This window comes from Oryctolagus cuniculus, chromosome 7 (assembly GCF_964237555.1).
Source record: "Oryctolagus cuniculus chromosome 7, mOryCun1.1, whole genome shotgun sequence".
Classification (NCBI taxonomy): domain Eukaryota; kingdom Metazoa; phylum Chordata; class Mammalia; order Lagomorpha; family Leporidae; genus Oryctolagus; species Oryctolagus cuniculus.
In genome coordinates, this window is record NC_091438.1 from 44,294,721 (window position 1) to 44,317,974 (window position 23,254).

Sequence of the window (23,254 nt, forward strand, 5' to 3'; positions counted from 1 at the left end):
CAAATACATCTTTAAAAAAAAAAAAACTTAAAAATAATGTTATCCTCTACCTTTTATATACTATCTTCTCCCTTTTTTTCTCTACAGTGTAAAATGTCTTCTTAGAATCAACTCATTATATTATTTTTTTAAAGATTTATTTATTTATTTGAAAGTCAGAATTACACACAGAAAGAAGGAGAGGCAGAGAGAGAGAGAGAGAGAGATCTTCCATCTGCTGGTTCACTCCCCATTTGGCTGCAACCACTGAAACTGTGCCAATCTGAAGCCAGGAGCCAGAAGCCTCTTCCAGTTCTCTCATACAAGTGCGGGGGCCCAAGGACTTGGGCCATCTTCTACTGCTTTCCCAGGCCATAGCAAAGAGCTGGATGGGAAGTGGAGCAGCCAGGACTTGAACTGGTGCCATATGGGATGCCAGCACTGCAGGCGGCGGCTTTACACAATACGCCACAGTACCAGCTCCTCATTATATTCTGTTACTTTATTCTTGAATTGTAAGAGTTCAGTCAAGGGGCCGGGGCTGTGGCTTAGTGGGTAAAGCCTCTGCCTGCAGGGCCGGCATCTCATATGGGCGCCGGTTCAAGTCCTGGCTGCTTCACTTCCCATCCAGCTCTCTGCTTTGGCCTGGGAAAGCAGTAGAAGATGGCCCAAGTCCTTGGGCCCCTGTACTCACATAGGAGACCCGGAAGAAGTTCCTGGCTCCTGGCTTCGGCCATTGCAGCCATTTGGGGAGTGAACAAGTGGTTGGAAGACCCCTCTCCCTCTCCCTCTCCCTCCCTCTCTCTCTCTCTCTCTCTCTCTCTCTCTCTCTCTGCCTTTGCGTCTCTGTAACTCTGCCTTTCAAATAAATAATAAATAAATATTTTTTTAAAAAGAGTTCAGTCAAGACCTAGAATATGATGCCTGCTCCCAATAGATTTCTTCTTGGTGTCTGTCCCTCAGTAGTGACCTAAAAACCATTAAGAGTGTTAGCATTGTGGTGCAACAGGTTAAGCCCCCACCTGCAAGGCCAGCATCATATGTCAGAGTCCTGGCTGTTTTGCTTCTGATTCAGCTCCCTGCTAACACACCTGGGAAAGAAGCAGCAGATGGCCCAAGTACTAGGGTCCCTGCCACCCTCGTGGGAGACCTGGAGGGAGTCTCAGGCTCCTGGCTTAAGCCTGGATCAGCCCTGGCTGTTGTGGCCATTTGTCATTCTGCTTTTCAAATATGTGCCTTTTTTTTCTTTTTATTAATCTTTTTTTCTTTTTCTTTCTTTGTTTTTTTGTCAACACAAATGTATTATCTTACAATTCAAAAGTTTAAAAATCCAAAATAAGGGGTGGGTGTATGGCCCATCTGTTAAGACACCAGTTACAATATGCACATCCCATGTTGAGGGGCCTGTTTGACTCTCAGCTACAGCTCCTTGTTCCAGCTTCTTGTTAATGTGAACCCTGAGAGGCAGCAAGTGATGGCTCAAGTAAGTGGGTCCCTGTCATCACATGGGACACCTGGATTGAGTTCCTGGCTGTTAACCTTGTGTTCATCTGGAAAATGAACTACTGTCTAGGAGCACTCGCTCTCTCTGGAAGAAATTTTTTAAAAAAATTTAGTTATAAAATCAATTTCAGTGGACTAAAATTTTCTTTTCAACCAAAAGACTTGTTTTCAGTTTATAATTCAGCTACCTTAAGAGAATGAAGAGAGGGGGCCAGCATGGTGGCACAGCAGGTTAAGCTTCCAGCATCCCATAAGGGCACCAGGTCGAGACCCAGCTGCTCTCCATAGAATCCAGCTCCCTGCTAATGTGCCTGGGAAAGAAGTGGAAGGTGACCCAGGTGCTTGGGCTCCTGCCAGCCAGAAAGCCAGATGAAGCTCCTGTCTCCTGGCTTCAGCCTGGCTGAGTCTTGGCTGTTGTAGTCATCTGGGGAGTGAACCAGTAGATGGAAGATATCTCTCTGTTTCTTTCCCTCTCTCTGTAACTCTGCCTTTCAAATAAATAAATAATCTTTTTTAAAGAGAGAGAGAGAAAGATAATGAGGAGAAAGTCATGGCCATCATTACAGATATGTGACTGTTGATAAATATTTCAGGGATTCTCAAAAGATAGATTATAGACATAGTTTAAATTTTGCCTTCAAAGAGAAAATGTCAATATAACTCTGAGGATTTAAATTTTACCTCAACACCTTTATGGGTGCTCTTTATTTTCTCCTGAGTGGGTTGTAATATTCCTTTCCCTTTATAGTTTATTAATTTTACTGAAGGATATCTTTTTAAAAAGATTTTATGTATTTATTTGAAAGACAGAGTTACGGAGAGGCAGAGGCAGAGGTCTTCTATCTGCTAGTTCACTCCCCAAAGGGCTGCAACAGCCAGAGCTGTGCCAATCTGAAGCCAGGAGCCAAGAGCTTCTTTCGGGTCTCCCACATGGGTGCAGGGGCCAAGGACTTGGGCCATCTTCTGCTTTCCCAGGCCATAGCAGAGAGCTGGATTGGAAGTGGAGCAGCTGGGACTCCAACTGGTGCCTATATGGGATGCCGGCTGAAGGCGGCGCCTCTACTCACTCTGCCACTGCACTGACTTCAGGATATATTTTTTTAAAGATTTATTTCATTTATTTGAAAGGCAGAGTGACAGAAAGAGAGAACAAAGCGAGAGAAAGAGGGAGAGACACAGAGAGGTCTTCCATCTGCTGGTTCACTCCCCAAATGGTACAACGGTGGGCCTGGGCCAGGCAACAGCCAGGGAGCCTCTTCATGGTCTTCCACGAGGGTGCAGGAATTCACCGCTGCTTTCCTGGGTGCATTAACTGGGAGTTGGATCAGAAGTAAAGCGGTTGAGACTCAAATCGGTGTCCATATGGAATGCCAGGGATGCAGGCATGGCTTAACCCGCTATGCCACAGTGCTGGCCCCATGAAGGATATCTAAGGTCCTTTCTCTCCAAAACTACAATTTCCTGTGTTGATAAAACTTTAATTTCAGGAACCTTTTAACTGTGATAATTCGCAAATTTCCTTTATTATCAGACATAGTAGCTGTGCTTCTTCACTGAAGAGTAAATTATTTTGTTCATCGAAACTGCTTGAGTAATTACACCACTGAGTATATGAATATGTATTTAAGAACAATTCTTACAAAATCTACTTTGTTCATTTTTTCCTGTTCTTTATAGACTAAAGATATTAAGCCTGTAAAATTTCTAATCAAACACCAACAAGAAGTAAAGATTTACTTCCCCATCAAGCTGACACCCAGCTTCCTGGCATTCCCTCATCATGCTATGGGAATGTTGTATCGTTATAAAGTGCAGGTATGGTGTCCTGTAATGTAAGAATTCCCAAAGAGGTAAGGATTAACATTTGGTTAATGTTACATTTTACTGTCCCCATTCCTAATACTATAAATCAGTTTTTGGTGACGACTGTATCATGCCTTTGAATGTTATCATCTGAAGCGAAGCTTGGTGTGCTTTCTGTCTGTCTTCCACAGACTCTTTCCTTGTGAGTTTTCTTGCTTTGTCAAGTTCCCTTGTGAGCTTTTTTGACCTTTTGTGACGCCATCACTACTCAATCTTCCTTTTGTATTTTTCTTGCCCATTTAGTTACTTTTCTATAGTGTTAGAGTTTCTTAACATATACAGAAATAGTTTATTCTATAGTTTTATTGTCCCTAAACACTGTTTCACCAGTTTTTACATTTTCATTTATCCTCCTATGGTAATTAAATACAAGGCTGTGCTTTTTCACAGGTTGAGGGTGGTAGTGGCAACTTTACCTGGACCTCCTCTAATGAAACAGTGGTCATGGTAACCACAAAAGGAGTGGTGACTGCAGGTCAGGTCAAGGGGAACAGTACTGTTTTGGCCCGAGATGTACAAAATCCCTTCCGATATGGCGAGATTAAGGTAAGTAATTCTCCAAAGAACCTTCTTATCAAACCTGAGACATCACTATCTAAATTTAGGCACAGCAGTACAGTTGAAAATATTTCTAGGAGCCTGCATAGTGGCATAGCAGGCTAAGCTGCTGCCTGTGACATCAGCATCCCATTTGAGAGCTCTTTTAAGTCCAGGCTGCTCCACTTCTGATCCAGCTCCCTGCTAATGCACCTAGGAAAGCAGCGGAGTATGATCTAAATGCTTCAGCCCTTGCCACCCATGTGGGAGACCAGGATGGAATTTCTGGCCCCGTGCTACCCCAGCTGTTGCAACCATTTGTGGGAGTGAACCAATGCAAGGTCTGTCTGTCTGGGGCCGGCAGTGTGCCTGCATAGAAGGTTAAGCCTCTGCCTACAGTGTCAGCATCCCATACAGGCACTGGTTTAAGTATTGACTGCTGTACTTCCTATCCAGCTCCATAGGAGACCTGCAAGAGGTTCCTGGCTCCTGGCTTTGGATCTGCCCAGCTCCAGCTGTTTCTGCCATTTGGGAGAAAACCAGCAGATGGAAGACCTCTCTCTCTCTTTCTCCCTTCATATCTTTCCCTTTCAAATAAATAAATCTTTTTTATAAAATGTTGCTCAAATTCACGGTGGAAGTATGTATTCCTTAAATATTTCTGAACCTGGACCAAATCCTGTTTTGTTTAATAGACACTTACTTAGTATCTATATTTGTTTCTCCATCTCTAAAATGGAGATAATATTAGTATAGTTCAAAGGGTTATTGTCGGAATTTAATAAGATAATGTTTACCCCAGTGTTGGTATATATTCAATAATTAATATTAGGTGTTTTTATTATAAAACCCTGTTTTTATTATAAAAGCCCTGTTATTATAAAGCCCTGTTTGTGTTTTTTAATAATAAAAATAAATAAAATAAATATTTTATTTATTTAATTATTTGAGAGAGAGAGTTACAGAATGAGGGAGAGGCAGAGAGAAAGGTCTTTCATCTGCTGGTTCATTCCCCAAATGGCCGAAACAGCTAGAGTGGGCCGATCTGAAGCCAGGAGCCAGGAACTTCTTCCAGGTCTCCCACAATGGTACAGGAGCCCAAGGATTTGGGCCATCTTCTACTGCCTTCCCAGGTGTATTAGCAGGGAACTGGACCGGAAGTGGAGCAACCAGTACTCCAACTGGCACCCACATAGGTTGTGGCTTTACCTATTATGGCACAGTGCCAGCCCCTCTTTTTTTTTTTTTTTTTTTTTTTTTTTTACTCAGGATCACTAGTCATCAGGGAAATGCAAATCAAAATCACGATGAGGTTTCACCTCACCCCAGTTAGAATGGCTCTCATACAGAAATCAACAAACAATAAACGCTGGTGAGGATTTGGGGAAAGAAGTACCCAAAACCACTGTTGGTGGGAATGTAAACTGGTACAGCCACTGTGGAAGACAGTATAGAGATGCCTCAGAAAGCTAAAAATAGATATACCATGTGACCCAGCAATCCCACTCCTAGGAATTTACTCAAACAAAATAAAATCAGCATATGAAGGAGTTATCTGTACCCCATTGCTTATTGCAGCTCTATTTACAATAGCTAAGATATGGAATCAACCCAGATGTCCATCAACTGATGACTAGATAAAGAAATTGTGATTTATATAATGGAATACTACTCAGCTATAGAAAAGAATGAAATACTGTCTTTTGCAAAAAAATAGATGCAACTGGAAACCATTATACTTAGTGAAATAAGCCAGTCCTGAAAAAACAAATACTATATGTTTTCCCTGATCTGTGGTAACTAATAGAGTACCAAAAATGTAATGTATAAGAGTGAAATTCACATTCTGAGATTTGATGATAGTTTACAGGCCTTCTCTCTACTGTTGAGGAACAGTGTTTTTTTTCTTATTTCTTTTTTTTTTTAAGATTATTTATTTATTTGAGAGGTGGAGATACAGACAGTGGGAGGGAGAGACAGAGAGAAAGATCTTCCATCCACTGGTTCACTCCCCAAATGGCCGCAACGGCTGAAGCCACTGATCCAAAGCCAGGAGTCAGGTGCCCCTTTCTGGTCTCCCATGCGAGTACAGGGGCCCAAGGACTTGGACCATCTTCTACTGCTTTTCTGGGTCATAGCAGAGAGCTGGATGGGAAGAGGAGCAGCCGGGACTAGAACAGGCACCCATGTGGGATGCTGGCGCCCCAGGTGGAGAATTAACCTACTGCACCACAGTGCCGGCCCTTTACTATTTGTCGAACTCTTTACTTAGCATAGAGTTAATCTTGTGAGTATACAGTGGACTGAAAGTAGATCATTGTAAAAATTAAGAGAAGGAATAAGAGAGGAGGAAAGATAGGAACGTGGGCAGGAGGAAGGGTAGGGTGGGAAGTATCACTATGTTCCTGAATCTGTGTATATGAAGTACATGAAGTTTACCTTAAATTTAAAAAAAAAAAATTCTCTCTCTCTGGCTCTGCCTTTTTTTAAAAGCTAAAGGAAGGGTCAGCGCCGCGGCTCAATAGGCTAATCCTCCGCTAGCGGCACCAACACACTGGGTTCTAGTCCCGGTTGGGGCGCTGGATTCTGTCCCAGTTGCCCCTCTTCCAGGCCAGCTCTCTGCTGTGGCCAGGGAGTGCAGTGGAGGATGGCCCAAGTGCTTGGGCCCTGCACCCCATGGGAGACCAGGAGAAGCACCTGGCTCCTGGCTTCGGATTAGCGCGATGTGCGGGCTGTAGCGCGTGGGCCGCGGCTGCCATTGGAGGGTGACCAACGGCAAAGGAAGACCTTTCTCTCTATCTCTCTCTCTCACTGTCCACTCTGCCTGTCAAAAAAAAAAAAAATATATATATATATATATATTTATAAGGCAGTTACAGAGAGAGAGAGATGAGAGATCATCCATCTGCTGGTTCACTCTCCAAATGTCTGAGATCACTAGAGCTGGTCCTAGACGAAGCCAGGAGCCAGCAACTCCACCCAGGTCTCCCGTGTGGTTGTCAGGAGCTCTAGTACATGGGCTTTCTTCTACTTTCCCAGACGCATTAGCAGGAAGCTGAACTGGAAGCACAGCAGCATTGAACCAATGCTCCAATATGGGATGCTGGTGTTGAAAGCTACTTAATCCACTATGCCACAGCACTGGGCCTAAATGCAGCATTTTCCCCAAATATTTTAAGTTCACCAAAGGTTGAATCTGTGGATATGGAATCTAAGGATATTAGTTCTTATATATAATATAAATAACATAATGGAACTTCAAAAATTTTTGCGGACCATGTGGGAGACCTGGATGAATCTCTTTGCTCCTGGCCTTGGCCTGGCCCAGCCCTGGCCATTGCAGCCATCTGGGGAGTGAACCAGCAGATGGAAGATATCTCCCTCTCTCTCTGTCACTCTGACTTTCAAAATAAATTAATAAATCTTTAAAACAACAACAAAATTTTATGAAAAAGTGGAATTAAAAGTGAGTTAATTTTGTTGCAAAATTTCTTTTCACAATTGTAAAATGTATATTAGGAAAATGCTATGTATGAATTTCAAAATTTTTACACTAAATTATCTTCTAATGTTATTTTCCATGAACTTGGAAGTACTCTAATAAATGCTTTTATCTACAAACATATGTCTCTTTGTGTGTGTGTGTATATATATATATTTATAATCACGTGTTTAAATAATCAAGGAATGATTTATTCTGAGACATTAATAACATAACGTTTTTGACAGATGAATTATTTTCCCTTCCAGATATATGTCCTGAAACTGAACAAAATGGAACTGTTACCATTTCATGCTGATGTGGAGATTGGTCATACTATAGAAATCCCCATTGCAATGTATCACGTAAATAGGGAGACCAAAGAGGCCATTGCATTCACAGACTGCTCTCACTTGTCCTTGGGTCTGAGTATGGATAAGCAAGGAGTCTTTACTCTTTTCAAAGAAGGTAAGAGTAGACTTTCTATTTTCTCCTTCCTTTTTTTTTTTTTTTTATTTGACAGGTAGAGAGATAGTGAGAGAGAGAGAGAGAGAGAAAGAGAGAGAGAGAGAGAGAGAGAAAGGTCTTCCTTCCGTTGGTTCACCCTCCAAATGGCCGCTACAGCCAGCGCTGCGCCAATCTGAAGCCAGGAGCCAGGTGCTTCTTCCTGGTATCCCATGCAGGTGCAGGAGCCCAAGAGCTTGGGCCATCGTCCACTGGCCTCTGGGGCCACAGCAGAGAGCTGGACTGGAAGAGAAGCAAATCGGGACTAGAACCCGGCGCCCATATGGGATGCCGGCACCGCAGGTGGAGGATTAACCAAGTGAGCCACGGCACTGGCCCCCATCCTTCCTTTGTTTTTGAACTGAAGAACTAATCATCAAATCAGAAACTGTCATTTGTAGTCTAGACTCACATATTATCTTTCTCTATAATGTTTGTTTATGCTGACAACTACTCTGCAGTAGGTATTATCCTCATCTTACAGATGTGAAGACAAGGGAACATAAATAACACTGTGGCCAAGCAATATCCATTTCCAGCTCCTGGTGAGATCTGTCTCCAGCCTCAGCTCCTCTCTCCTTTCTTTCTTTAATATTTCTCTCTGGAGAAGGCATTTAGTACAGTGATCAAGATGCCACTTGGGATATCCACATCCCACCTCATAGTGCCTGGGTTCAAGTCCCAGCTCCACTCTGGATTCCAGCCTCCTTCTAATGTGCACCCTAGGAGGCAGCAGGTGATGGCTTAAGCACCTGAGCCCTGCTACCCTCCTGGGAGATGTGGATTGAATCCCCAGCTCCTGGCTTCAGCCTGGTCCAGCCCCAGCTATTGTGGGCATTTGAGGAATGAACCAGCAGATGGAAGATCTCATTTTCTTTGTATGTTTCTGCCTTTCAAACGAGATTAACATAAATAAATAAAATGTTTAAAAATACATATAGAGGCTGGCGCTGTGTATAGCATGTAAAGTCAGTTCAAGTCCTGGCTGCTCCATAATACGCCTGGGAAAGCAGCAGAATATGGCCCAAATATCCACATGGGCCCCTGCACCCACGTGGGAGACACAGAAGAAGCTCCTGGCTCCTGGCTTCAGATTGGCCCAGCTCTGGTCTTTGTGGCCATTTGAGGAATGAACTAGTGGGCGGAAGACCTCTCTCTCTCCCTCTCTGTGTCTCTCTCTGTCTCTCTGTCTCTGTCTCTCTCTGTCTCTCTCTCTCTCTCTGTCTTCCTCTCTCTGCAACTCTTTAAAATAAATAAAAAATAAATCTTTAAAAAAATACTGAATCTAGAACTCCCCATGGATGACAAGGAGGCAACTCCTTGAGCCATCACCTTGCTACCTCTCAATGCATGCATTAGCAGGAAGCTGGAATCAGAAGTAGAGCTGGTTTTGAACTCAGGTACATAGGCATTTTGACTACTAAACTAAATGCCCACCACCGAACATATTTTTATATCAACCTGATATGAAAAATTGAGGCCTAGTGGATAGTTACATAAGCTTGATATGACTTTTTAAAATTTATTTTAAATAAATAAAGTACTTGGGCCATCTCCTGCTGCTTTCCAGGCCATTAGTGTGGAGCTAGATTGGAAGTGGAGCAGCCAGAACTTGAACTTGTGCCCATATGGGATGCCAGAGTGGCAGGCAGTAGCTTACCTCTACACCACACCACTAGCTCCCAAGATGATATTTTAATGTATGAAAATTCTTATACTTGTGGCTGGCACTGTGGTGTAGCCAGTTAGGTCACTGCCTGCAATGCTGGCGTCCCATATGAGTGTTGGTTGGAGTCCCAACTGCTTTGCTTCCAGTCCAGCTCCTTGCTGTTGTACCTGGGAAAGCAGTGGAAGATGACCCAATTGTTTGGGCTCCTGCCATCCATGTGGCAGTCCCAGATGAGTTCCTGGCTTCTGCCTGGCACAACCCAGATCATCATGACCAGTTAGGGAGTGAACCAGCAGATGAAGATCTCTGTCTCTTTCTCTCTCAGTCACTATGCATATTAAATTAAGCCTCTGCCTGTGGTGCTGACATCCCATATGGGTACCCATTCAAATCCTGGCTGCTCCACTTCTGATCCAACTCTCTGCTAATGGCCTGGGAAAGCAGCAGAGGATGGCTCAAGTGCTTGGGCCCCTGCACCCATGTGGGAGACCCGGATGGAATACCAGGTTCCTGGCTTCAACCTGGCCCAGTGCCAGCGATAGCAGTCATTTGGGGTGTGAACCAGCAAATGGAAGGTATCTCTCTCTCTCTCTCTCACCCTGCCTTTCAAATAAATAAAAATATTTTTTAAAAGGAAAATTCTTTTTTTTTTAATTTATTTGACAGGTAGAGTTATTGTCAATGAGAGAGAGAGAGAGAGAGAGAAAGGTTTTCCTTCCATTGGTTCTTTCCCCAAATGGCCACCACAGACGGCACTGCGCTGATCTGAAGCCAGGAGCCAGGTGCTTCCTCCTGGTCTCCCATGTGGGTGCAGGGGCCCAAGGACTTGGACCATCCTCCACTGCCCTCCGGGGCCACAGCAGAGCTGGACCGGAAGAGGAGCAACCGGGACTAGAACCCGGAGCCCATATGGGATGCCAGCACTGCAGGTGGAGGATTAACCAAGTGAGCCACAGCGCCGGTCCTAAAAAGGAAAATTCTTGTATTAGTTTAATCTAGTTTCCTTGAGGACTAACTACTTATTAGCTTACTGATACCATGTTTTTGATTGAAAGGTATTCAAAGATCTGGATCAGTGTACTGTTCAAGTACACACATAACTGCCAAGTCATTGGGCCATAGTCTGGTGACAGTGAGTGTGACTGAATGTGAGGAGTACTTGGAGAGCAGTGCCACATTTGCCGCTTATGAACCCCTAAAGGTGAGGTAATTCATGGTATGAAACTGGCATTTCTTCTCACAGACATAGCTATGCTAACTCCAGGCTTCCAACCTGTCTGTGGTCTCTAGTATGAATGAATGATATTTGTATTCTCTTTATTTACTGTTTTATTTTAGTGGTATTCAGTAATAAATACAATTGACTAGTTCAAGAAAAAGTACTAAAGCATGATTTGCTTACATTTTTAGAATAATTGCTTCAACTTTACTTCATTTTATGACTTGGTCACTGTTGTAGACACTGTGTGCCATATTAAAAATAACCTATACTGTGGCTGGTACTGTGGTGCAGTGGGTTAAAGCCAGAATCCCATGTGGGTGCCAGTTCCAGTCCCAGCTGCTCCACTTTTGATCCAGCTCTCTGCTATGGCCTGGAAAAGCAGAGGAGGATGGCCCAAGTCCTTGAGCCCATGCACCCATGTGGGAGACCTAGAAGAAGCTCCTGGCTCTAAGCTTCGGATCAGCTCAGCTCTGGCCATTATGGCCATTTGGGAAATGAACCAGCAGATGGAAGACCTCTCTTTCTGTCTCTACCTCTCTCTGTAACTCTGTCTTTCAAATAAATAAAATAAATCTTTAAAAAAGATAACATATACTTTGAGAATACTTAATTCCCCTAATATCAGTTTCCTCATCTATAAATGGATACAATTCTTCTGTATCCTGGAGTGAATAGCACCTGTCATGTATTAGGTTGTAAGGATTTTTAAGAAATAGAACGGTGTATGAATGTATTATTTCAATATTTTTGGGGTAAAAATCCTTTGATAATTTAGTGAAATATTTATTTTATTTTATTTTATTTTTTTGACAGGCAGAGTGGACAGTGAGAGAGACAGAGAGGAAGGTCTTCCTTTGCCGTTGGTTCACCCTCCAATGGCCGCCGCGGCCGGCGCACCGCGCTGATCCGATGGCAGGAGCCAGGTACTTATCCTGGTCTCCCATGGGGTGCAGGGCCCAAGCACTTGGGCCATCCTCCACTGTACTCCCTAGCCACAGCAGAGAGCTGGCCTGGAAGAGGGGCAACCGGGACAGAATCTGGCACCCCGACTGGGACTAGAACCCGGTGTGCCAGCGCCACAAGGCAGAGGATTAGCCTAATGAGCCATGGCGCCAGCCAAAATATTAATTTTAAATGCTTATGTTTTTATTTATACATTCTCTTTTGTATGCCCCACATTGTGCTAAATCCCTAAAGAAGAGATTTTTTTAAATATTTATTTATTTATTCGAAAGTCAGAGTTACACAGAGAGAGGAGAGGCAGAGAGAGAGGGGCTTCCATCCTCTGGTTCACTCCCCAATTGGCTGCAATGGCCGAAGCTGTGCCAATCGGAAGCCAGGAGCCAGGAGCTTCTTCCAGGTCTCCCACATGGTGCAGGGGCCCGCGGACCTGGGCCATCTTCTACTGCTTTCCCAGGCCATAGCAGAGAGCTGGATTGAAGTGGAGCAGCCGGGTCTCGAACCGGCATCCATATGGGATGCCAGCGCTTCAGGCCAGGGCATTAACCCACTGTGCCACAGCACTGGCCCCAAGAAGAGATTTTTAAAAAGTAAGTATAATATATTCTCTCCTTTTTAAGAGGCTTATAAAACTAGAGAACACAAAAATTATTAGACTTATACATAGGATTTGACAAATTTAATAGCATTGGAGATGAACAAATACTAATGTGTGGTCGAGATAAAGACTGTAAGAGCTTAGAGGATGCAGAAGTGGCCATGGTCTGGAATGACTGGTCACAAATGAACAGATAAGATGACACGTCCATTAGGCTTGAACGATAGGTGGTGTCTAAATTGCTACAGAGGTTGGGAAGCATTCCAAGTGAGGGGAATGGCACACATGTCACTTAATTTAGGAAGTAGGTTTAGCATCATTTTCAGCATATTCAGATAATTCATTTGTCACTTTAGAAAACTATTGAATTCCCTAACAAATCCAGAATTGACTTCTTTAAACCTTATCAGGCTCTAAATCCCATGGAAGTGGCATTGGTGACATGGCAATCTGTCAAGGAAATGATATTTGAAGGAGGCCCTCGTCCATGGATCTTGGAACCCTCCCGATTTTTTTTGGAGTTGAAGGTGGAAAATTCAGAGAAGATTGAAGTAACACAAGTCCGGCTTCCAGCTAAAAGAAAGCAGAACCAGTACATCTACAGGGTTCTGTGTCTGGATTTAGGAGAACAAGTAGGACAACCTTCTTTTTCTGACCTTTCTTTTACTATAATGCTCCACATCTTTGGTACTTCCAGCCATTCCTTTTCAGATTCCAATGAATTTAGTTTATGAAACAGGTAAGAAAATTCTAATTATTGATGAAAGGATTTTCTTCTGAAGCTTACTGTCCTTTAAGTGTACGGGGGGCGGGGGTTGGGGTGGGGATGGGGATGTGCTTGGCATAGCAGTTATGATGCTGCAAAGGATGCCCACATCCCATATGGGAGTGCCAAGCTCAAGTCCTGGCTCCACTTCTTGTTTTTTTTTTTAATAAATAATATGATTTTTATTTTTAAAAAAGAAGAAGAGGAAGGCTGATTGGAAGCAATCCTCAGCTCCACTGAGCCAGATTTGCATTTCCAAGGAGTCTGGTTCCACTTCTGAGTCCAGCGTCCTGCAAATGCACACTGGAGGCAGCACATAAAGTTTTAAGTAGCTGGGTCCCTGCCACCCACATGGGAGACCCAGACTGAATCTCTGGCTCCTGGTTTCAGCCTCGCTCAGTCTCAGCCTTTGTGGGCATTTGAGGTGTGAACTAGAAGATGGGAGATAACTTTTCCTCTCACTCTGTCTCTCAAATAATTAAATCAATTTTGGGGGTCAGAGGAAGAGGTTTATTTCAAGCGTAAATAAAAATTTTAATGTACCTAGGGTTTTGGCTTGCTCATCTGAGGATTCTAATAGTTCACTAACAATTCAAAATCTACTTATTGAAATGAACTTATTTCACACTATTTTCCATTATTTTATCACAATGATTTAGTTCCTTTTTGTTTAGAGCAGAGAATATTTTGTTTACCATCTTCAAAGAATTTAAGGTAGAGAAACTGTTAAGTGTCATCTATGATCAGCAATTTTGAAGAACCAGTTAGGTCTGCCCTGATAAGAGTAATAAGTATGTTGCCCTCTATCAGTTTAATTAGTTTTGATTATCTTTAGGGGCAGTAATAGGTTTACATAATTCTCATTCACGACTGTGGCCTGCCACTATCAAAACCAGTATCAAAGGTTTGCAGCTGGACTACAATTGAGAATTCTGTATATGACTGTGTGAAACCCAGCATGCTAACTAGCCCACAGGAATCAATGCAAGATTTTAACTTAATAAGAACTGCGCTGGGGCCGTCGTTGTGGTGAAGCAGGTAAAACTGCTGCCTGCAGTGCCCACATCCCATGTGGATGCTGGTTCAAGTCCCAGCTGCTCCACTTCCTATCCAGCTCTCTGCTATGGCCTGGGAAAGCAATGGAAGATGGCCCAAGTCCTTGGGACCCTGCACCCGCCTGGGAGACCTGGAAGAAGCTCCTGGCTCCTGGCTTTGGATCCGCCCAGCTCTGGCTGTTGAGGCCATTTGGGAAGTGAACCAGCAGATGGGAGATTCTCTCTCTCTCTCTCTCTCTCTCTCTCTCTGCCTCTGCCTCTCTGTAACTCTGCCTTTCAAATAAATAAATAAATAAATTTTAAAATAAAACTGTGCTGGCCGGCGCCGCGGCTCACTAGGCTAATCCTCCACCTAGCGGCGCCGGCATACCGGGTTCTAGTCCCGGTTGGGGCGCTGGATTCTGTCCCGGTTGCCCCTCTTCCAGGCCAGCTCTCTGCTGTGGCCAGGGAGTGCAGTGGAGGATGGCTCAAGCCCTTGGGCCCTGCACCCCATGGGAGACCAGGATAAGTACCTGGCTCCTGCCATCGGATCAGCGCGGTACGCCGGCCGCGGCGGCCATTGGAGGGTGAACCAACAGCAAAGGAAGACCTTCCTCTCTGTCTCTCTCACTGTCCACTCTGCCTGTCAAATAAATAAATAAATAAATAAAAAATAAAACTGTGCTGTAGGGCCAGCATTGTGGTGTAGAGGGTAAAGCTGCCATCTGCAACAATGGCATCCCATATGGGCTCCAGTTTGTGTCCTGGGTATTCCGCTTGTGATCCAGCTCCCTACTAATGGCATGGAAAAAGCAGCAGAAGATGGCCCAAGTGCTTAGGTCCCTGCCTAAGAAGAAGCTGCCCTGGAAGAAGCTCCTGACTCCTGGCTTTATCTTGGCCCAGCTCCAGCTGTTGCGCAATCTGGGGAGTGAACCAGCAGATGGAAGACCTCTCTCTCTTTCTCTCTCTCTGTAACTCTCACTTTTAAGTAAATAAGGAAGAACTGTGCTGTAATCAGTTAAGTTTCTTTGTGATATCTGTAGTGAACTCGTCTATTGTATATAACTAGCTAATAATAAATTTCAGGATTAGTTACCTCCTTTTTCCCTAATTCTTTTTTTGATATTTTAAATTAAATTATTTTATTGATCACATTTCAGATAGTTTAGTATATACAAGCTCTACTGATTTTTGTATTTTTTGTCTTTTATTTTGATATATCTCAAATAATATAGGAAAGTACAAAGAAGAGTTCAAACAAGCACAAATAGATTTAACAATTAACATTTTGACATATTAACTTCATATGTATACCTTATATGTGTACACATACTATTTTAAAGCTAAAGTGGATATATTAATATCACATAACATGGAATTCATGACAAAGATCAGAAAATGAAGCAAGAAGGTTGTATTAACTTTGATTTCATACCTTGCAACTTTACTGAATTCATTAATTAGCTCTACTGGGTTTTTGTGTTTTTTTTTTGTTTTGTTTTTTTTTTTTTTTGACAGGCAGAGTGGACAGTGAGAGAGAGAGACAGAGAGAAAGGTCTTCCTTTGCCGTTGGTTCACCCTCCAATGGCCGCTGCAGCCGGCGCACCGCGCTGATCCGATGGCAGGAGCTAGGTACTTCTCCTGGTCTCCCATGGGGTGCAGGGACCAAGCACTTGGGCCATCCTCCACTGTACTCCCTGGCCACAGCAGAGAGCTGGCCTGGAAGAGGGGCAACCGGGACAGAATCCAGCGCCCCAACCGGGACTAGAACCCGGCGTGCCGGCGCCGCTAGGCGGAGGATTAGCCTAGTGAGCCGTGGCGCCGGCCATACTGGGTTTTTTGTTCAGTTTTTCGGGTTTTCTATGTTTAAAATTCTGTTGTCTGTGAGGAGATTTAACTTCTTCCTTTTCACTGTGGACACCTTGTTTCTCTTTCCCCTCCCTAGTTGAACAGGACTTCTAGTACTATGCTAAATAGAAGGGGTGAGAGTAGGCATCATTTTCTTTTTCCTGATCTGTGAGGAAGAGCTTTCGACTTTTTGCCATTCACAATGATACTTGCTCTGAACTTCTAATACAGTGCCTTTATTGTGTTGAGATTCAGTCCTTCTGTGGCTAATTTGTTGAGAGTTTTCATAATGAAGGGGTGCTAAATTTCGTCAAATTGATATCGGAATATGGGATACCGCACGATATCACCGTGTGCTTATTAATAAATTCCCAGTATTAATAAGCTTGAGTGGATTCTTGCCCAATATTCAGAGAAGAATTCTGAATACCGGCATAAATGAACGAGGCAGCATGGTACAGTTTAAGCTTTTATTCAGTTCCCCTAATTCTTTATTGTGGTAAAATATATCTGTATATAACTTACCATCTTAACCATGTTTTTATAAAATTTGTTTATTTATTTCAAAGGTAGAATTACAGAGAGAGGGGCCAGCACTGTGGCACAGTGAGTTAAAGCCCTGGCCTGAAGTGCCAGCATCCCATATGGGTGCCGGTTCTAGTCCTGGCTGCTCCTCTTCCAATCCAGCTCTCTGCTGTGGCCTGGAAAATCAGTAGAAGATGGCCCAAGCCCTTGGACCCCTGCATCCACGTGGCAGACCCAGAAGAAGCTCCTGTCTCCTGGCTTTGGACTGGTGCAGTTGCAGCCATCTCAGGAGTGAACTAGCAGATGGAAGACTTCTCTCTCTCTCTCTGCCTCTCCACTCTCTGTAACTCTGTCTTTCAAATAAATAAAATAAATCTTAAAAAAAAAAAAAGAATTAGAGAAAGAGAGAGAGAGAGAGAGAGAATATTATCACTCTTGTGGTTTATTCCCCAAATGGCCACTAAGGCCAGGGCTGGCCTACATTGAAGCCAGGAGCCTGGAATTCCATTTGGATCTACTGTGTGGGTGGCAGGGGCTTAAGCACTTGGGCCATCTTCTGCTGCTTTCCCAGGCACATTAACAGGGAGCTGAATCAGAGGTGGAGCAGCCAGGACTCGAACTGGTGTTCATATGGGATGCTGGCATCGTGGGTGGCAGCTTAACCCCCTGTGCCACAATGCCAGCACCACAGTTCAGTGATATTAAGTAAACTCATAATGTTGTGCAACCATCGCCACTACCCATCTCTATAACTCTTATCATCTTGTAAAGCAGAACCTCTACACTTATTGAAAAGTCACTCTCCCTCCCTACTTCAGCCCCTACTTTCTGTTCTTATGATTTCTGACTTCTTTGAGTACCTCATGTAAATGGAATCATATAGTATTTGATTTTTGTGACTAGCTGTTTTCACTTAGCATAATATCCTCAAGGTTCATCCATGTTGAAGCCCATGTCAGAATTTCCTTCTTAAGGTTGTGTAATTGTCCATTATATGTATATCACACATTTTGCTTATCCATTCAGCCATTGATGAGCACTTCAGTGTTTCAGTGACTATGAATGATACCGTTATGAACATGGATGTAAAAACACCTCCTCAGGACCCATCTTTCAGGACTGGCATTGTGGCACAATGAGTTAAGCTATTACCTGTGACACCAGGATCTTTCTCCCTCTCTGTCACTCTGCCTTTCAAATAAATAAATAAATCTCTTTTTTAAAAGACCCTTCTTTTCAATTCTTTTGGCTACACATCTGCAGGTGGATTTGCTGTGTCATATAGTAATCCTATTTTAACATTTTGAAGAACTGCCATACTAGTTTCTGCAGCACCTATGCCATTTCACATTCTTTCCTATCAGCAGTGCACAAGGGTCTCCATTTCTCCATATCCACATCAACACTTGTTATTTACTTTTTTTATACTAGCCCTCCAAATGTGTATGATGTATTTTCATTGTAGTTTTGATCTGTATTTCCTATTGATTGGTGATGTAGAGCATCTTTTCATACCTTATTGGTTATTTGTATATATTCTTGGAGAAATATAATAACAATATTAAATCTTCCACTCCATATACATGCGATGTTTCCATTTATTTATGTCCTCTATTTCTTTCAGCGATGTTTTGTCATTTTCATTATTCAAATCTTCCACCTCCGTCATTAGGCTAATTATTCATTATTTTATTGTGTTTTTTTAAGATTTATTTTATTTATTTGAAAGACAGAGTTACAGAGAGAAGTAGAGGCAGAGAGAGAAAAGGGTTAAATCTGCTGGTTCTCTCTTCAAATGGCCACAACAGCTGGAGCTATGCCATTCCGAAGCCAGGAGCTTCTTCTGGGTCTCCCACATGAGTACAGGGGCCCAAGGACTTGGGCTATCCTCCACTGCTTTCCCAGGAACATTAGCAGGAAGCTGAATTGGAAGTGGAGCAGCTGGGACTCGAACCAGCCCCCAAATGGGATACCAACATTGCAGGCCAGAGCTTTAACCTGCTGTGCTACAGCATCGGCCCCTATTTTATTGTTTTTAATACTAATGTAAGTGAAATTACCTTTGTAATTTCCTTTTCAGATTGTTCATTACTTATGTTCACTGTTAGTGTATAAATATGCAACTGATTTTTGTTTGTTAACTTTGTATCCTGCTACTTTGCTGAGTTCATTTATTAATTCTAACATTTTTTGTTGAAAAAAATCTTGTGGGACCATATCATCTGCAGACAAACATAATTTTACTTCTTCCTTTCCAATTTGGATGCATTTTATTTCATTTCCTTGCTTAATTACTCTTGCTAACAATTTGTAGAACAATGTTGAATAGAAGTAGCAAAGGCGGGGATCCTTGCTCTTTCTTTTCTTTTTAAAGATTTATATATTTTATTTGAAAGGCAGAGTTACAGAGAGGCTGAGGTGGGAGTGGGGGTTGTCTTCCATCTGCTGGTTCACTCCCCATTTGGTCACAATGGCTGGAGCTGCACCAATCCGAAGCCAGGAGCCAGGAGATTCTCCCGGGTCTCCCATGCAGGTGCAGGGGCCCAAGGACTTGGGCCATCTTCCACTGCTTTCCCAAGCCATAGCAGAGAGCTAGATCGGAAGTGGAGCATCTGGGACTCGAACTGGTGCCCATATGGGATGCCACTACTGCAGGTGGCAGCTTTAACCGCTATGCCACAGCACTGGCCCCATCCTTGCTCTTGATCCTAGGTGAAAAGCTTTCAGTCTTTTACCATGAAGTATGATGTTAGCTGTGGGTTTTTCACATAAGGCTTCTATTACGTTTAGGTATTTTTTTCCTTGTTTGTTGAGTGAAATATTAGTCATTTCAGGATGAATTAGCCCCCACTTGGCATTCCCTAACTTATTTTTACTTGCACATTCTGTTATTCATTGGTACTTGCTCTACAGACAAGTTGAAACAAGATTAGCTTTTCTACTTTTTACCAACTGATAACAAAAGATGTGGTGGAATTGAAAATGCTGAGTGCCTGTGTATTCATCTCACTTTCTAAATAAACCTTATGCTGGGGGGATAAAACACACTGAAATAATTGGTCAAAGTGGATTTTTTCTTAATGTTCCATTTGATCTCAAATTTCCATGATGCCCTAATGCCCGTAGCACAATTATGAACTATAATGCCTATATGCGGTTTCTCTGATTATAGTGTCCAAAGGGCACTGTGTGTGCTAGAATTTGAATAATAGTAACATTTAAATTGGCGTGACTGACATCAAATGTCTACCTAAGTTTTCTCCTGCTGTTATATTCCCTTTAAGGTTCTCACATTTCGAATTGGAAATCACCCAGGTGTGCTGAACCCTAGTCCAGCTGTGGAGGCTGTGCAGGTGCTCTACATATGTGCCCACCCTGCCAGTATGTCCATCACCCCTGTGTACCAGGTGCCAGCCAGAGCCCAGCCGTGCCCTCTGCCACAGCACAACAAACAGCTGGTAAGTACAGACAGCGCTTCCAGCCAACCTGTTGCTTCCAGCTTCCATGCGTTAAGGACAAAGGGTCTGAAGGACAGCTTATGTTTTGTTCAAGTTAGGGGAACTATTTTGTTTGTAACTCATTTCCTAATAGTGTCTGAGAAGAGGTGAATAACCTGAATTAGAACTGGCTACACTCTGTGACGTGATTCTGCTTGCTGTGTGTAGGTACTTAGCTTGTGATTGTGGCGGTGGGTAACTGAGATCTCTCTAACTTTCAGTGGTTTAGCTAATATCTATCTCTACCAAATCTTTTTTTTAGATTTTTTTTTTATTTTATTTTTGACAGGCAGAGTGGACAGTGAGAGAGAGAGACAGAGAGAGAAAGGTCTTCCTTTGCCGTTGGTTCACCCTCCAATGGCAGCCGCTGCAGCCGGTGCACCGCGCTGATCCGATGGCAGGAGCCAGGTACTTCTCCTGGTCTCCCATGGGGTGCAGGGCCCAAGCACCTGGGCCATCCTCCACTGCACTCCCGGGCCACAGCAGAGAGCTGGCCTGGAAGAGGGGCAACCGGGACAGAATCCGGCGCCCCAACCGGGACTAGAACCCAGTGTGCCGGCGCCGCAAGGTGGAGGATTAGCCTATTGAGCCACGGCGCCGGCCCCTCTACCAAATCTTTTATTAGAGTTATCAATAAGTAATAAATTTTATCTCTACTCCAAACCTACCATGAAAAATAGTGATAAGTAATAGTATAGCTAGTAGGTAAGGAGCGGATAATGGGGAATAAATAAATTGTCTAACCTAGAAACTAAAAACATCAGACTACGTGATAAATGAAGTTAACTGTAATTCCAAGCATGAGAGAACAGAAATCTTGGAGGGGCTGGCACTGTAGTACAGAGGGTTACTGGAGTCCTGGCTGCTCCACTTCTTGCCCAGCTCCCTGCTGATGGCCTGGCAAAGCAGCAGCAGATGGCCCAAGTGTTTGGGCCCCTGCCACCCGTGTGGGAGAACCAGATGAAGCTCTTGGCCCAGGAGAGTGAGCCAGCAGAAGGCATGTCTCTTTGCCTCTCTCTGTAGTTGCCTTTCATATAAATAAATAAATCTTTTTAAAAAATCATATTGGAAATAAAGATACAGGCCGGCGCCGCGGCTCAATAAGTTAATCCTCCGCCTGCAGCGCCGGCACACCGGGTTCTAGTCCCGGTCGGGGCGCCGGATTCTGTCCCGGTTGCCCCTCTTCCAGGCCAGCTCTCTGCTGTGGCCAGGGAGTGCAGTGAAGGATGGCCCAAGTCCTTGGGCCCTGCACCCCATGGGAGACCAGGAGAAGCACCTGGCTCCTGGCTTTGGATCAGCACAGCGCGCCGGCCGCGGCGGCCATTGGAGGGTGAGCCAACGGCAAAGGAAGACCTTTCTCTCTGTCTCTCTCTCTCACTGTCCACTCTGCCTGTCACAAAAAAAAAAAAAAAAAAAAAAAAAAAAAAAAAAAAAAAAAAAAGATACAATGAAATTGTACCAAACAGAATCATTAATTTTTCTCATTTTACAAATGAGGATACTGAGACTCCTGGAAGTTGAATGACTTTCTTAAAGTCATAAAACTAGAAAGTGGCTCATTTTGTCTGACTCCAAAGAAGTATTGTTAGCCTTACCCTATACCACAGCCTTTTCTTATAGAAGAACAGGATGAGATGTTATAAGTTGGAACTCCATTTTCTTTTTCAGAATCAAATTCTATATTAAATAATATTATTAGTTATGAATGATTCACTTTTTAAAAAGCACTGAGAGTGGAGCAGAACAAAATGTATCCCCTATAACATCACTCATTGAATGTCATTTTTCTTTTCATTTGAAGTCATTTAAATTTTCGGAGTAGTTGTCAGAAAAATACAACTTTTTTCTTCTGGACCATTTGAGAGTTAGACGTGATTCTCCATTTATCTGACCCATATTCGTAAGCATATGTTTCTTTTATTTTTTTTATAATTGATATACAACTCACATACCATAAAACTCAGATACTTAATGTGTACAAGTCAAAGTTTTGCAGCTATCACCACTATCTAACTCCAGATTATTTTCAGTTTCCCACAAAGAAATTCTATACCCATTAGTAGTTACTCCCCATTTCCTGCTCTTGCAAGCTCCTGGTAACCACTAATACACCGTCTCTATGGATTTGCCTATTCGGACATTTCATATAAGCCATACAATACAGGTTCTTTGTGCCCACCATCTTAAATTTATCATATTTTCAAAGTTCATCCATGTTTTAGCATTTATCAATACTGCATTCATTTTTTTAAGATTTTATTTATTTATTTATTTGAGCATCAGAGTTAGAGACAGAGAGAGGGAAAGACAGAGAGAAAGGACTTCCATCCACTGGTTCACTCCTAAAATGGCTGCAATGGCTGCAGCTGGACTGAACTGAAGCCAGGAGCCAGAAGCTTCTTTCAGGTCTCCCATATGGGACACCGGTACCACAGATGGAGGCTTAACCTACTATGCCACAGTGCTGGCCCCATGCATTCTTTTTTAAACTGAATAAAATTCTGTTCTACAGATATACATTTTGTTTATCAGTAGGTGAATATATGTGATCTTTACACTTTTTAGCCATTGGAAATAAATTTTTTTAAAGATTTATTTATTGGGGCCAGTGCCGTGGCTCACTTGGTTAATCCTCCACCTGTGGCACCGGCATCCCATATGGGCACCGACTTCTAGTCCCGGTTGCTCCTCTTCCAGTCCAGCTCTCTGCTGTGGCCCGGGAGGGCAGTGGAGGAGGGCCCAAGTGTTTTGGCCCCTGTACCCACATGGGAGACCAGGAGGAAGTACCTGGCTCCTGGCTTTGGATCGGCGTAGTGCTGGCCATAGTGGCCATTTGAGAAGTGAACCAACAGAAGGAAGACCTTTCTCTCTGTCTCTCACTGTCTATAACTCTACCTGTCTAATAAATAAATATTTATTTATTTATTTGAGGGTAGAGTTACAGACAGAGAGAGGGACAGAAAGGTCTTTCATCCACTGGTTCGCTTCCCAGTTGCCTGCACTGGCCAGGGCTGGGCCAGTCTGAAGCCAAGAGCCAGGAGCTCCTTCCAGGTCTCCCATGCTTGTGCAAGGGCCCAAGGACTTGGGCCATCTTCTACTGCTTTCCCAGGCCATAACAGAGAGCTGGATCGTAAGAAGAGCAGCCAGAACTCTTACTGGTGCCCATATGGGATACCACAGAGGCATAATCCACTATGCCATAGTGCTGGCCCCTATTCTGCCATGAACATTCATGTACAAGTGTTTCTGTCAATATATGTTTTCATTT

General features: G+C 43.4%; 1 protein-coding gene across 3 annotated transcripts in view; it reads left to right on the forward strand.

The window, feature by feature from the left end:
- The window catches only part of NUP210L (nucleoporin 210 like), a 125,805-nt gene that overhangs the window by 48,176 nt on the left and 54,375 nt on the right, over nucleotides 1–23,254 (forward strand). For all 3 annotated transcript variants that reach the window (XM_070077685.1, XM_070077684.1, XM_002715340.5), the window contains 6 exons: nucleotides 3,160–3,297; nucleotides 3,736–3,891; nucleotides 7,633–7,831; nucleotides 10,592–10,737; nucleotides 12,727–12,948; nucleotides 19,774–19,947. In XM_070077685.1, coding sequence (XP_069933786.1) covers nucleotides 3,160–3,297; nucleotides 3,736–3,891; nucleotides 7,633–7,831; nucleotides 10,592–10,737; nucleotides 12,727–12,948; nucleotides 19,774–19,947 — 1,035 coding nt within the window. The remainder of the gene's footprint in view (nucleotides 1–3,159; nucleotides 3,298–3,735; nucleotides 3,892–7,632; nucleotides 7,832–10,591; nucleotides 10,738–12,726; nucleotides 12,949–19,773; nucleotides 19,948–23,254) is intronic.